Source organism: Dicentrarchus labrax, unplaced genomic scaffold, assembly GCF_905237075.1.
Source record: "Dicentrarchus labrax unplaced genomic scaffold, dlabrax2021, whole genome shotgun sequence".
NCBI lineage: Eukaryota > Metazoa > Chordata > Actinopteri > Moronidae > Dicentrarchus > Dicentrarchus labrax.
The window spans coordinates 4204226-4219181 of NW_026136707.1; the positions used below are offsets into that span (position 1 = coordinate 4204226).

Sequence of the window (14956 nt, forward strand, 5' to 3'; positions counted from 1 at the left end):
AGATATCGAAGACTTAAAGATCAAATTTTATTACCATAGATTCAGTGACTTATTTAATAATATATATGTTGCATTTATATGAATGCTATGAATTCTTAAATGGTTAATGAAAACCTTATGTCTGTGTTTATCTTATGTTTATTAATATCACTCCACACTCAGGACTTCTGTTTTATGTTTTTTATCAAGCTTTTTATTTAAAACATTTAGATACAGCTTTTTCTATATAGCCCCGCCCGCCGGTCGACGTCATCAATCACATGACTGAAACCAAGCCCTTTTAGACAAGGATGAGCCAGGAGCCAGGAAGTTACAGATAACTAAACACCGAGTTTAACCATACTCTCGCACATTTTATTCTTAAACAGCTACTCAGCCTGTGTGTGTGTGTTGTGTCTCTCTTTGACTGCCGTAGTTTTCCCCGTAAGAGCGAAACCTGTCGTGCCTGACGTCACTGTCTCCTCCCGCTGTTGTGGTCCCAGACCCAAACAAGGATGTTAGATGAAGATGAAACCTAAGGATTGGGAACTACTTCATGCTGACAACCAGATGAGAATCCATTGGGGACATAAATGAGGAGACACACACCGAGCCAGAGGTGAGTACAAGTGGTTGCATGAACTTAAACTGTGTAAACATGTGGCTTTACTTTCCCCTTTGCAGTGAGCAAGGTTGCGACTTGCAGTGACTGATGTTCACTTTTGGCTTTAGTTAAGTTTGCGTCAGTTTTCAGATGTGTTAGGTCTGACTTTTTGTAATCTGGAGCTTCAGATTTTATCTTTAATTTAGGGTTTTGTCTGTATCCGGTGTTAGATATAGACTGTGTTAGTGGTGGAATATAACGTGTAGTTACTCAAATACTGTACTCAAGTACACTTTAGAGGGGCTTGTTCTTCACTTCTGTATTTCCATTTCCTCCTACATAGGGAAATATTACATTTTTCTCCACTGCATTTATTTAATAGATTAAGTTACTTTGCAAATTAACATTATTAGTACAAAATTAAGTCAGCAAATTAATTCTGATGTATTGTTATAGCAGTATATGAAACAGTTAAAAGAAGCTCCACTTTTACCAGCTGCAATATTAAAGTGATGCTTAAGCATTAATGCATCAATGATTAATGCAGTTATACCATATACATATATTATTCTGAAATGGGTCACTCTGTATAATGAGTACTTTTGAGTTTGAGTGTAATTAAATGTTTGTCATCAGTGGTTGAAAGGTCCTTTTAGTAAAGCAGTGGAAAACTACCACAGCAACAAATGTGGTTGGATGTATATTTTTAGAGTAGTGTACATTTGTGTACCTTCCACTTCTCTATACACTCATTCACAAAAGCCTCAGTTCCTTGTGCAGGTTTTAAAGGATAATCTGTCTGAAAACAATACTCATGCTGATATGAGCCTATAAGCGTCTGCTGAACATTTTTACACAGAACAAGGGCTGTGGATTTTGTCTCTCATCACTTAAAATGTATCTATGAAGGAATCTCTTTGCAGTCAATGTGAACAGTATGATGGATTACAGCGAAGAATACATAATGTACATATTAGTATGTCTGTAGAAACATGTCAGTTTTTCCTTTAATTTGCCAATATCCTAAATACCTTTTTGTATTTGAAAAAAAATAAAAAATAAATATATATATATATATATATACACATATACGTTCAATGATTAATCTGTCTCTTGTTCTTAGATGTTTCTGTTCTTATCCTTGCTGATCTTCTGTGAGCCACTAGGGGGCGACACCTCACCAATCAGCTGCTACAATGACCAAGGAGATGCAGTTGATTGGTAATTCACTGATAACAGACCTGGACGAAACAAGCATTTAAAGATACAGTTTATGGTTTGTTTTAACCCGTTAAGTTGTCTCAAGAAACCTAACAAGAAAGCTAAAAACAATCATGCACAAATCAGTTTTCCCCAATGGGTTTTATTTACATCTTTACTACTGTCTCATTCTCTGTTAGGTTTTATATCTACAAGCTGCCTAAAGAACATGGCAGGAAATCTCTCCAAGAGGGCGAGATGTATTTACTGCTGGAAAAAGGGAGTGAAGGATGGACTAATGGGAACGGGACAGTGAATGACACCACGGGAGCTCTGGGCAGGACAGTCGGACAACTGTACTCACAAGGAAAGGTCTGCTTCCATTTTTTTGGTCTGTAACACAAATGGAGCAAATACCGAGTCTAAACATTATGAATTCAGTTTTGTCTTACCAAGAGTTCATTTTCTAGGAGGTCACCCAGGTGAAAATCAGCATCCTTCAATTATTATAGTGTTTCAGTTACTTATTTTTCATGGATTATAATATAAGTAATATTTGTATGAGTCATGTGAAATGGCCATGCAAAGTCTAACTTTTTCTTATGACATGATTTATCTTTCCCATGGTGGTTGAAAATCTTCCTGGGTATTAATATGAGATCTATTTGTATTCTGTCCACAATTTAACAAAAGTATATTTTACTCAAGCAGTATCAGCAGTGAAAACAGCAGATGTCATTTATTTTTGTCAGCTTCTGTTTTCATGATACAGTCATAAGACTTCTCAGTTATATGTAATTATATATAGATAGACTTGTTAAATCCTGTGTTATAACCACCTGACATTATTAGATCAGAATGAGAAACTGAGAATAAGAACTGAAATGTACTTGTTCATCTGTATGCATGTGTTGGCCTGTTTTTCCAAACAGCTGCAGGAAAGGTGATTTCAACTGCATTATCACACGTCTGTACACCCAAACTCACTAATGTTATGCTGTTTTATTCTGTTTTCATCTGAAGTGTGTCTTTTTTTTTGTGTGCTTGGTATGTAGTGTGATGGCTTCTCATTTCGATAAAAAAAGCTGTCTCCTCTCCACAGAACACAGAGCTAGCGTATATCCTTTACAATGACCAGAGGCCACCTGTGGAGTTTGGTGACAGATGGGTTGACAACAGTGGAAGCAGAGGGGGGCACACAAAAGGTGAACACCGGAGCAGTCTAATACCTGCAGAGCGCAGGTTGGCTGAAAGAGATTTGACTTCATACTCAGAATCAGCGATTATGAAGAAGTGCATCACGGATCCGACAACAGTGTATGAATTATGTCAAAGCAAAAATGTCAAAGTCAGTCGCTATATAAAATTAAGGATTTCATAAATCAAGCTTCACTATACACTTTATATTGTTGGCTTATATACTACAGCCATACATTACTTCCTGTATGGGGAAGTACCTAAACACATGCTAACATGATTTACATACTTCAAAAGAGTTTAAAAAAACAACTTCAACAAAACTGCTAAAATTCAGAAACTTTGGAGATTTTAAAACCACACAAGTCATGTATAAGGGCCAAATAAATGACTACCTTAAAGTTGTGTAAAAAGGGAGAGAGCCAATATGACTCGTGAGGACTTTTAAAGTTCCATCTAATTACAAAGTGCAAACACTGTGACAGTTTGAAAGGGGTCACCCTGGTAGAGATGAACCTACAGAGAATTAACATGTAAAAAAAAATCACTGTATTTCTGTTTAAATATGTAGAAATAAATGAGCAAAGTTGGGTTTATTTACTTATGATTTGCAGGGAAGGAAACCCTTGATGACAGTTTGAATATCTCTTCCTCAGGTGTTGTCCTGCTGGATAAAAATCAGGGCTTCTGGTTGGTTCACAGCACCCCTCACTTCCCCCCGGTACAACAGGCAGGACAGTATTATTACCCCAGCACCGGTGTGCCCAACGGACAAAACTTTATCTGTGTTACCTACCCGCTCGACCGCTTCCAGACCATCGGTAAGTATATCAATTTGGCCAAATATAGCACAGCCAGAGTTGCTATAAAAATGCAGTTAACACTTTACAATTCTGTTTAATTCAATGAGAGTGTAAGATTACAATAACAGTATGAGAGCTGAAAGCTAATGAAGATTCATACTCTGCCTTCTGTCTGCTAATTAAGAAGGAATTCCTTATCAAACGTATATCTATATTGGTGAAAAAGGTCCGTTTCGCTCAATATATTAAACATTTGTAGCCTCTAAAATGCTGAGAAAGAAAATCTACTGTATTACAAATTAAATTAGGCCAATATATTGGTTTGTTTACGTATTCAGCATCAAGGTTTCATACTATTTACCATATCAGCAAATGAATCAATCTCCTGCCTGTATAATGGAAGTTCGTAAGTGAAGACAGTCTATTCAACCTGTAATGACAGATAAGATATCCAAGAGTTTCCCTGCTATTGATTGGTGTGTTCCTCTGCCTTAAAGAGCTGCTTATTAAAAACAAGTTTCAACATGTTTCAGTAGAGTTTCCCATGAGAATCTAAATGCTTTTTCTAAGGCTTTCCCAAGAATATTATAATACCCCTGAAACCCCAAATATGTGTCACTTTTTGTCATGAAATTGAAAAAAATAGCCAGATTTTGTTCAATAAAAGTATAAAAAACTGCTACTGATATCTGCCTTTGTCAAAAAATAAGTTACTTACTTGGGATATTGAATCACGAGTTGTGCGGTTAGCGTAGGTGGTAAATTATTATTTAAGAGCTGTCTCGTCTTGAAAAGAAAGGAATTTCTCCAGTAATTATTGTCTTGTCGCCACCCAGTACTTAATAATCAAGTCAGGTATTGACACAACAACGATCCTGATCCAAGATAATCAACGTAAACAGGTGTCATCACCATGTCACCGCGCTGCCTGTGCAGTTCCCTGGCAGACCCAGCAGTTGGCACAGTTGCTATGGCAGTGCCGGGGGTAATGTAATTAGATCGAGGTATGTTACCATAGAGATATCAGCGCTCACACTGCGGCATGCATTTGCTCCATCAGATCCTTGCCTCTCCAGCTGGGATGTTGAGAGTGTGACAGTGTCCGGGATGACGTGGACGCACGGCACATAAATGTTTTGTCAAACAGCATAAAGTGATCACAGCCATATCACGTTTTATTTTCAAGCACCTTGCAGCATCAATTTGCATGTTAATGAGGGAAACTGAGATTTGACATTGAGTTAATAAATACTGTCTGTCCAATATGTGACGACTGGTATGTTGTCAGAAATAGTTCCCTGCTTATGTTTTAATTAACCTAATCACTTAGCACAATTAGCACAGTTATCTATTTTATGTGTTTTATGTTTTGTTGCATAGAATTAGTGCTGGAACCAATTTATCAATTGAAAACTATTTTAATGGTCAATTAAAAGTAATTTATTAGGTAACGGTGTTTTGGTCACCATGCTAACATGCTCACAATGACAATACTAACATGCTGATGTTTAGCGGGTATATTTACCATGTTCACCATCATGAGTAGTTAAATAAGTTGATGGCATTCATCCAATATTTGCCGGGACATTTTACTCAAAACTACAATGTCAGACTCATGGTGGCACTAGAAGAAAGTCATCAAGACGGGTCTTCTGGGCACCATGAATGTCTGTACACATGATCCATCTGATAGTTCTTGAGATATTTTCAGCCTGAACCAAAGTGGTGGACTGAGCTGACACTGCTATCTCTGGAGACATGCAGTTATCATGGCTAACATGGGCAACATTCACTTGTTCCAGCTCTGTTTTATATCATTGTAAATTGAATATGTTTGAGTTTTGGACTGTTGGTCAGACGAAACAAGCAGTTAAGATGTCAACTTAGACTCTGAGAAATTGTGATGGTCATTTTTCACAACTAGCTGACTATTTATAGACACAATAAATTAAGCAGAATATAATGGATTGATTAATCAATAATGAAATGTAGTCGTCAGTTGCTGCCCTAATGGAGCTCATGGAAAGACAGTAAGCAGAGGCATGATGTGTTGAGGTTAGAATCAAACACTGTAGTTACTGATAAATTGCATTTTGTTTTTTGTACAAAGGCCAGTTAAAGAAACAACTCGCATATTGTAATTCACCTTTGTGTCAATAAGTTAATGGTTTATTAGCATGTCTGGGAATGTCTTTGTTCTTTCCCCAGATAACAGACCAAATTTAAAAAACAGGAAAATAAGAGCAGTTTGTAAGTTTGCCTGAGTAACCCTTTAACATAAAAAACAAGAAATCAAGTCATGGTGTCTGTCTTCAGGCTTCTTTCTAACAATGCTGTTAAACAAAGAATCATACGCAGAGAAATCTATTGCAGGAGAAGTAAGAGAATTTTGTGAAATGTGGAAAAATTTCTGCCTGAATTTAAATGTAGATAAAATAAGGTTTAAATAAAGGAAGAAAAATGACATATAAGATACAAAAAATATGGTTCTTATGTGTTACGTATGTGTAGTTATATCATCTGTTGCTGTGCACAGTTGCCGCAGTGCCTCTGCACCAATGTCACCAAGACAGTGCTTTTCATTTACTGTACTTAACGAATAGAGTGATTCTTGAGTGCCGTTAGCAGCGTTTGCCCTAAATCAAATTTGTTTTGCACCACAGGAGAGCAGCTTCAGATCAATCAGCCTAATGTGTACGACTGCGACGTCCCTGAGTCCTTGGCTTCTCTGGTTCCTGCGCTGGCCGCTGTCTGTAAGAAAAAACATCTGTCTGGTCACATCTCTCCACATATTAAACCTGTGTCCAATCGCAGCGTGACTCTGACCTCAAAGGATGGCACCAACTTCATCAGCTTTGCCAAAGGAGCCTCTTTTGACAATGGTATGACTTTGGAGGAATAAAAGTAGTTTAAAATTAGTTCTGGCCTCAGTTCATCTGGTGTCAGCTTCACCTTGAGTTTCTTTTTGCAGGTATAAATGGGCCAAAGTGAGCAGGTTCTAAGTTGTGATAATAATTCACACTCCTTACTGAGAACATATCTTTTAGCATAATGCAGACAGGTTACTAGCAAGAAAATAATAAAAATATGTCCTCCCTCTTTGCCTCATCAGACCTGTACCACTCCTGGGTGGCCCCCACCCTCCAGTCAGACCTCCTGGTCCAGTTCTGGGTTCGCTCCACTGGCATCCTCCCCTCTGACTGCTCGCTGGGCTGGAAAGTCTTGGACATCACGCTCATCAACCCGGGAGAGACGTTCACCTTCAAGGCCAGCCAAGACCACTCCAAGTGGGCTGTCAGCCCCAAGGAGGCCGGGTCAAGGGACGGAGGAGGCTGGGTGTGTGTGGGAGACATAAACCGGAACGAGGCGGAGGAGAAGCGAGGCGGTGGCACGGTGTGTCTGCAGGACCCGGTGGTGTGGAAGGCTTACCGGACGGCGGCACTGCAGTGTGAGGCTTGTGGAGGAGGAACGATCCAGTGTTGACACTCTTCTGGAGCCATGTGGACCAACTGGGTTTAAAGAAACGACCATAACATCTGGCATGTGGGTTTGAACACATTTGCTACAGTATAATATTTCTTTTAATCTCCCTCGTAAAATCAAATTGAAGTGACCCAGGAATTCAGCAATATCTTAAATGAAATAACAAAAACTGACCCTATTTTGGCAGAAAATAGTATGTTCATATAGTCCCCCATCGCTCACAGTAAGAAACTGATTGAGAAAATATGTTTTCGGGTCCTTTAAGGCACGAAAACCATTTCACTTGTTCAGAATGATTATCGGCTGTAATCAAGGGCTGTTACATCACCCTCTTCAAACTATATGCATACAGAACAATGCTGGAGGAGTAGAAGTAGTCAGATGTGACAGGGAGCACAGGGTGTTATAGAAAATATGGTGTTCATTTTGAAAAATACAAAAGCCTCAAAGTGGTACTTCAAATGAAAGCATTTGTTCGAGTGTCTTTATAACTACGGGGTTCGCTTTTAATTGAAACTGATGAAACGATGTTGCAAACTGCATAAGTGCTGCCTCGCTAACTTGGACTTTTTCTTTTTAAACCAACATTATCTGGTTTGTAGGTTTGTTCTCAGGGAGCTCGCCAAGCTTGAAAATGTATGAAAACTGATTTTAATGGAATTTTTAATGTATGAACATTGTGGGATTAATTCAGCACACGCACACATTTCACTGACAACATTCAGGTGCAAGGAATGCTTTAATACTTTGTGTTTCATAAAGGTTTGTTATTAACTGGGTTTGTATGTGTGTCTATGAATTTCAAATGTGCTTTTCTGACACATTCAGAACTTTTTTATTTTGTGCTTTAGATTGTTTCACATTTCACATACATTCATTCTGACCTTGATTTTGCTTGACAATAAAGATGCTGGCTATCTTGAATCTGAATAAAGACTAAAACAGGTGTATTTTGTTTTTTTGCTGATGTGTATTCACCTTGCTTTACCTTATCCATGAGAAAAATGGAAATGTCAGTATTTGACATATAGAGACAGCTTTAATTATTTTTACGGGATACTCAGCAGCATGGAAAGTATCTGTCTGTGTTGAACGTGGAATGTGTTACAGCACATCAGTCAAAAGCAATGAAATTCATATAAAAGTAAATTTATTACCACAAAAATAGGACATCCTGTATGTAGTGCATAAATAGCTTTGATGTGAGACTTCACAGCACTGGAGATGACTGCGTTGCCTCTGTGTATACATTCTAATGCAAAAATGGGAAAGATGAGCATCCTGTAGAGAAAGGCACTAAAACAATCAGTAACATAGCAAAAACGCCAGCACACATCATCTGAAGAATCCTCTCCCTGGTCCCACTGTGATTGTGCCTCAGCCAATCAGGAGGCCTCACCAGCACTGAGCGGGTACAACCAGAGGTCACAAGACTTTTTCGAAGTCCAGACTTTTTTTCAAAGAGGTTGTGTGTTTTAAACCTACACCGAAGTCGACATGTTAATTCATAACATGAAACTGGAGCTAAGGCTTTGTACTGCAGGTAAACAGCAGGGAAGGTGCGTCCTGCTGAGCTGCGTTAAGAATCTGCATAAATTAAGTGTAGCTTATGCTCTGTTGAAAAGTTCAGACCTGGAAAACCTTAAACCTAAAAATGGTGGTGTATTGTTTGAATTTTCCTAACTGTCTTCCTCAGTGGTTTTGGTACTACAGTGATAAACTGAAGCAAAGCCACAAGCTTTTTCAAAGTGCTGCAAGGTGTTTTTAAAGCTGCAATAATCAATTTTTAGCTACTAGGGATCAGAAGAACATCAAAATTGAGCTGTATGACATTTTAATGCCTTATGAAGTTGTTACAGCTAACCTGCTGGTGAAAAGCTGCCTAGATACACATCTAGCTGAGGAAGAAATATTTATCTTTAGTTATATTTCCATCCATCTCATGAAATAAGTGCATATGACTCTCATTTGAGTCTAGTTTGGTCTCTTAGAAAAATATTAGGTTTTTATTGGTTAGATGTTTGACATTTTTCACCAGCAAGTCGCTAACTTAGTGTGTCTGCTAGTTTCTGTTGGGCAGGTAGCATAGGCCTACAATGGGTTTGTTTTTTTTTTTTTTGCTGCTGCTGGAAATAGGGTTGATAACAGCTGTGAGAATGAACCCTGAATGGGCCCTGAAACCCAAACAAATTAGGCCAAAAAGCCATCGAACTGCAGAGTTGATCATTATTTTTAGGTTAGTCACTACAAGCAGCCACTTTTACAATATGAATAGTGATTAAATTCATTATTTATATTGTTAATATAAAAATATTGATTAATGCAGCTTTTAGGTGTATGTAAAATGAATATCTGCTTGAGTCAAAGCTAAAATAATGTCTTTAAAGTGGAAATTTTGCAGGTATTGATGGATTTTTCCTTGATGAATTATTTACTGGACAGTTCGGACACATGGACCTAGAGCTCCTTGCCAGTGTAAACACAATGTTGACATCATACAGACATACAAAATATATAAATATATACAAAACATATATGTCTCCAGTGTTTTGCTACAATGATGCACTTGCACTGTATCTTTTGGTCTTTCTCATGTGCTGTTTACCAGAACCAGATCTGACAGGCTCTTAATATTTAGATTTCATTACGCTTCTTCCCCCAAAAAAGTTCTGACCAATTCAATCTTACATTTGGAAACGTCACTGAGGCACACAACCACGAGGGATTTCCTGGCGACTACAGGCAATTACAACAGATCTTATTCATTGAGTTAGAATGAAAATGCATCAAGTGCTACCTGACAGGGACTCAAGAGCCAGCACCAAAATTACTCAGTTAAAGGCTGTCATTGCTCTTCCTCAGGGTATAAATTAGTAATGCATACTGTTTGGAAAAAGAGGAAAAGTGACGCTGTTCTTCAGCAGCACTCTACACACAGCAGGGCGGCTGGAGGTCTGAAATGTTCGACAAAACCTGCAATGTTGTTGTTGATTAAAACACAAGAAGGATTTGGTCTTGGTGTTTTGGTAGAACAAGCTTCGTAGGAGCATGGGAGAAAGGCATATGTTCTTGTTTTGCACAGAGAAGGCCACATTTACTGTTTGTAAGAGCTCAAACTGCATTCACGTCAGAACTGCGTGGAAAAAGTTGGGTTGAGGAAAATCTGGTGTCAAAATAGAGTCCTGACCAGTCTCCTTCCCTTGGCCTTGATTCGAGGAAAAGTGGCGCTCGTCTCTGTGCTGATCGGCTGTGACCCCAAAGGAGTGTTTCCGCCTTTCCTTCTTAACAGGAAGTCAACACTAGATGACGTCATTGCGTAGAAGACATTTCCTGTAGCAGGGATGACCAGTTCTGTGTTAAGAGAGGAAGAGAGACAGAATTCAATAAAGCTTCTCCAAAGTTGCTGGACTGATGGCATCAGTACTCTAAAGCTGACATACATTGGACCCATGGTGGCCCAGAGGTTAATGCCATCGACCATGAACATTAACATCCCCAGAGCATGTCCTAGCGGGGACTTCTGTTGCATGGTGTTCCCACTCTCTTCTCTCTTTCTACTGTCACTAACAAAGATATAAAATGCTCAAATATATACATATATATATTTGAAAAGACATAATCTGTCAAAAAATTCAAGGATATAAAAAAGACAAATGTAGAAAAGGATCTTGTCATCACTTTTTAATAAGCTGCAATATATATTACATAATTAATATTAATATTGACATTTTTGCATAAAAAAAGATTGCAGATTAATTTTCATTCAATCGTCTTATTGACTGTTGGAGCTCATGCAATAATATGATTTTATTCAAGTAAGCGAATCTGTTTGTGTAAAATGTTAAAAAATCGTACAAAATTATAATAAAGATCCCTGGATCTGCACCAAAAAGTAACCATTTGCTCATCTGAGGTTAGATTTACTGTGGAACTTTCATCGAAATGTGTAAAGTTTTATTACCCTGTGATGATTTTCTCCTAGTATGACATTAGATTTATCTCCATTTGGATAACAAAAATACACCACTGGTCAAGAAATACAGTGTACTTTGTGTACTAATAGTGCTGCTATTAACAGTGTTGTGGGCAGAATGAATTAGTTTTTCCTTTTACTGCACTGGTAGCACATCTTTACCTTTTCCTTCAGGCAGAAGTTGGATCAGCTCATATCTGGACGCCTGTTTTGGGTCCTGATTGTGCTTTTCTAAGGCAGAGCTGATCACAGTGGGGGTCTTGTCATTGCTAGTAACCTGAGGGGAGAGGGGAGAATAACAATGACACTAGGACATCTTGAGTTGCACTAATGATATCTTGGGTCCATTGTATCCTGAGGATCTGATTCTGATGACTATCATTATGGGAAAGGCTGTAAGTGCAGCCTGTCGCAGATAATTTGGGACAGAGCATTTTCTACAATCTAGCTGCTGCTTTAAATTATATTCAGATGGTTTGAATTAGTACCAGTATGCTTCGGTACAGGTTGCCGTCATGCAGGTCCATTCGTATCCTGATGATACGCATGTCAGCCCCCGAACCTTGGATGTTATTGGGGGGGTTGTTGCCACAGGAGGCTGATCGGCGGTGCGATTTTGTGGGAGTGGATGGAGTCAACGTGGCCGGGGTAGACTCATTGGTTGGAGGAGACGTGTCAACATCCAGACAGGACACAGACGGAGATCTCATGTGCTGCGATAGAAATAAAAACAACGGTTCTGATGATAATCAAGGAGGTGATTGTTTAATCTAATCAAAGTAAGAGTCACTATCCATCACTACTACAATAAATAACTCACTCCTGCATACAGCGTCTGTGAAAGGAGCTGATATTAATGCAAAGTTGGCCTAGAAGTATAAGATATACCTTTGTGAGTTTTGACAGCAGATTATTGACCGGGGAGGGAAAGTCAAAGAGGCTGTCACTGTCTCCAACCAGGCTGGTCCGGGAGGTACTCAGGCTGTCAACACATGAAAATATATAAAGACATTCAAATTAAGGTTCAAACTAATGATTGTTTTTTTTTATTATCATGGATTCATAATCATTTAGTCAAGAAAGAGACCAAGGTGACACTAACTTGCTTACATTCAAAAATACTCAATTCAGAATGATGTGAAAACACAGAAAAGCTGCAAAAACTGACATTTGAGAAGCTGGAATCAGTAAACGTTTGGCTTTTTTTGTTAAGCAATTAATTTGTCTTGAAATAATTAATTATTAAAATTGTTTGCTGCGGCTAAGTTTTTAAGTGGACTAGGTAATGGACTAAAGGACCAATCATGCCATCACTGATTCAAGTTGGTGATACAGCGATTTAGTACTGAATTTCCATAAAATTGGGGGACTTGTAAGATACATTAAAAAAAGGAATGATCAAAATCGAGATATGCTGACTTATTCCATTGTATAGTCAAGAACATTGCCATAATGCAACTTAATAATATCGTTCATTAGACTCTTCCTGCCTGGTCAATGCCCACATCTGTCACAGGGCTCTCTTTTATCAGAGATACTTTTCAGACTTTAGAAAGCTCCTCACAGAGGTTTTTACAGTCTGACGATTTGCTCATTATGACCAAATTAAATCCTAATTCACATTTTATTATTGCCTGTGTTGTGAACGTGTGTGTATGTGTAAGAGCATTCGATATAGCTTACTCTGAGCATTGTGTGATGATGACTGTTGGAGTAAGGCCACGGGGGCTTGGCTCACCAGGTGCTTCAATTTCATTGGACAGTCTATAGCTAAAATAGACAACCGAAAACAAAACAAATAATTCTTCATTAAAGAGTTAAGAGCAACAAATATGGTTTAGTTTGTGTCTTTAACATATTGAATGCATTTAAGACATTTGTTTAACCAGTAACTGAGCAAAGCTTATTTACCTTTCCTCCTCTCTTAGTGTAGGTACACTCTGATACCACTGCATGAAGGCCTCGTCAGCGGTGAAAACACAGTTTTTGCAGGAAGACTGCAGGAGCCGGATTTGAGCTAAAACCTCAAATTCCTGTTAACAGAGAGGCATATCACCACAAAGTTTCATAATTAAAAAAAAGCACCCATGTTGGCTGATCTAGTATTACTGTGCCAGCTCTTTTTTTCCTCTCATCTTACACCTCACAGCGCCCTCCTCTTAATCATTTCCTCCCTCAGATATTACCCTACCACTGCTCGCTCTAATATGCTCTTATCCCACGTATCTCTCTTCTTTCAATAAGCTTATATACTTTGTTCAGTTCTTCTCTCTAACAGGTTTTTTGTCAGGGTGCTACAGTTCTTACTCATGCACACCTTGCTTGTTATGTGAGCGCTGCAGAATCAGAAGCTTAGTCCACTGCTGATCTTGTTAAAAGCACTCAGTGTGACAGCATCCACTACATGCAATGTCTCTTATTCTAAGTGTTAAAATAGATAACATTTAAACTTTTATCTCTCACACTGATCCATATTGCAACACTCACCCTTCTCCTTTTGTCAAAGTTGATGTAGCCATTCTGCAAAGGAAGTGACAGGATGTGTTATGTCAGTTTTATAATTGTAAAATACTGAGCAACTTTCAGGGGTTGTGACCAGCTTTCCCCTTGATAGAGATGAGAGTAACTTACATCCAATCTGTCTTTGACTGCTGTGTCCAGCATGGTGAGGTCTGTTAGGAAGATACCCAGGTAGGGCACGGTGCCCTGGGCGGTGGACTGTGTGAAAAAAAAAGAAAAAAAGTGTTTCATCCGTTCCCCATAGGGTTCTATTCACATTGTAAAGAGCCCACACAGCGAGGGATTTCAGAGCAGCCGCCTGCAGCTATTTGTCAAATGATCAGGATTCAGCACATCACACACACACACACACACACACACACACACACACACACACACACACACAACTGACAGCCCCTCTGCTCCACTGTTGCTGCTGCATGCTGGTCGATCCCCCTTACAACCCTCCATCAAAGCACTGAATCACCCCCCACCCCCCGCTTAGCAAAAGTGACATCAGTGTTAATGTTTGAATGTAGCCTTTTGTAGGAAATCAGTATTTTCAAGTACTTTAAGTTTGAAATCCATTATTAAGCTCTCAGCAAAACCATAACGATATAAAACTTGATTCTACTCACATGCTTGTGACCCTAACCATACACTGTATATACAATAAGATAAGAATTATAAGCTCTGAATGCAAGTTTAATCACAGATAAATTTGTCCCTTAACTTTTACAATACTAATGAAACTTTTGCAGGGTCTTACATCATTCCTACATTTTCCAAGGTCTCCCATAAAGGCTTCTGGGGGTGTACAACCCCTCAGGCTAAAATGATTGGTATGCACACCAGAAGCGGGCTATAAAGATAGTGAAAATTGCTCTTTTTTTATGTGCTTGAAGATCTGAAGTTTTGCCTCAGTGACAAATATTGAGGTCATTTTAAGTAACTATCTGAAATGTCTTGGTGACCCCAAATGATTTGACACCCCAGAGAGAATAATTTACAAATGTTAAACTGTGCGTGTGAACAAGAGACGTATTCACACAATGTCAGCCATTTACACCTGAGTGCTTTCATCCGAGTCTTTATTTCCAATCTACTTACCCTGTTAAGATGTTTGTTGTTGAGTCTGTTGTCAAGGTTGGCAAACTTTGAGGTGCCCTCCTGCAAGACAAAAGAAAGGACATTTTCAGGTTCAAAGTTCATTTACTG

The 14956-nt window shown here is 38.7% G+C and overlaps 2 protein-coding genes across 4 annotated transcripts in view; one reads left to right on the forward strand and one right to left on the reverse strand.

Moving 5' to 3' along the window:
* Window positions 1–281: 281 nt before the first annotated feature.
* dnase2 (deoxyribonuclease II, lysosomal) lies at window positions 282–8212 on the forward strand. Of its 2 annotated transcripts, XM_051407730.1 has the most exons (7): window positions 282–598; window positions 1707–1804; window positions 1984–2155; window positions 2886–2988; window positions 3637–3801; window positions 6447–6665; window positions 6896–8212. In XM_051407730.1, the coding sequence occupies exons 2-7, from the start codon at window positions 1707–1709 to the stop codon at window positions 7264–7266; spliced, it is 1128 nt and encodes a 375-aa protein (XP_051263690.1). In that variant the 5' UTR covers window positions 282–598; the 3' UTR covers window positions 7267–8212. The 2 variants fall into 2 exon arrangements, with proteins under 2 accessions (XP_051263690.1, XP_051263691.1); XM_051407731.1 differs by lacking the exon at window positions 282–598 and having other exon boundaries at window positions 1722–1859.
* Window positions 8213–8399: 187 nt separating this feature from the next.
* The window catches only part of rgl2 (ral guanine nucleotide dissociation stimulator-like 2), a 28420-nt gene continuing 21863 nt past the window's right edge, over window positions 8400–14956 (reverse strand). For both annotated transcript variants that reach the window (XM_051407723.1, XM_051407724.1), the window contains 9 exons: window positions 14849–14908; window positions 13871–13957; window positions 13727–13759; window positions 13151–13272; window positions 12923–13009; window positions 12128–12221; window positions 11728–11952; window positions 11402–11516; window positions 8400–10617 (listed from right to left, as the gene is read on the reverse strand). In XM_051407723.1, coding sequence (XP_051263683.1) covers window positions 10436–10617; window positions 11402–11516; window positions 11728–11952; window positions 12128–12221; window positions 12923–13009; window positions 13151–13272; window positions 13727–13759; window positions 13871–13957; window positions 14849–14908 — 1005 coding nt within the window. In that variant the 3' untranslated portion in view covers window positions 8400–10435. The remainder of the gene's footprint in view (window positions 10618–11401; window positions 11517–11727; window positions 11953–12127; window positions 12222–12922; window positions 13010–13150; window positions 13273–13726; window positions 13760–13870; window positions 13958–14848; window positions 14909–14956) is intronic.

Excerpts from the sequence above, each read along its gene's own strand:
- dnase2 (XM_051407730.1), top strand. The coding sequence starts at position 1,707 with ATGTTTCTGTTCTTATCCTTGCTGATCTTCTGTGAGCCACTAGGGGGC. Across the intron at positions 1,805-1,983 it reads CAAGGAGATGCAGTTGATTG|GTTTTATATCTACAAGCTGC; the intron begins GTAATTCACTGA and ends ATTCTCTGTTAG. Across the intron at positions 2,156-2,885 it reads AACTGTACTCACAAGGAAAG|AACACAGAGCTAGCGTATAT; the intron begins GTCTGCTTCCAT and ends TCCTCTCCACAG.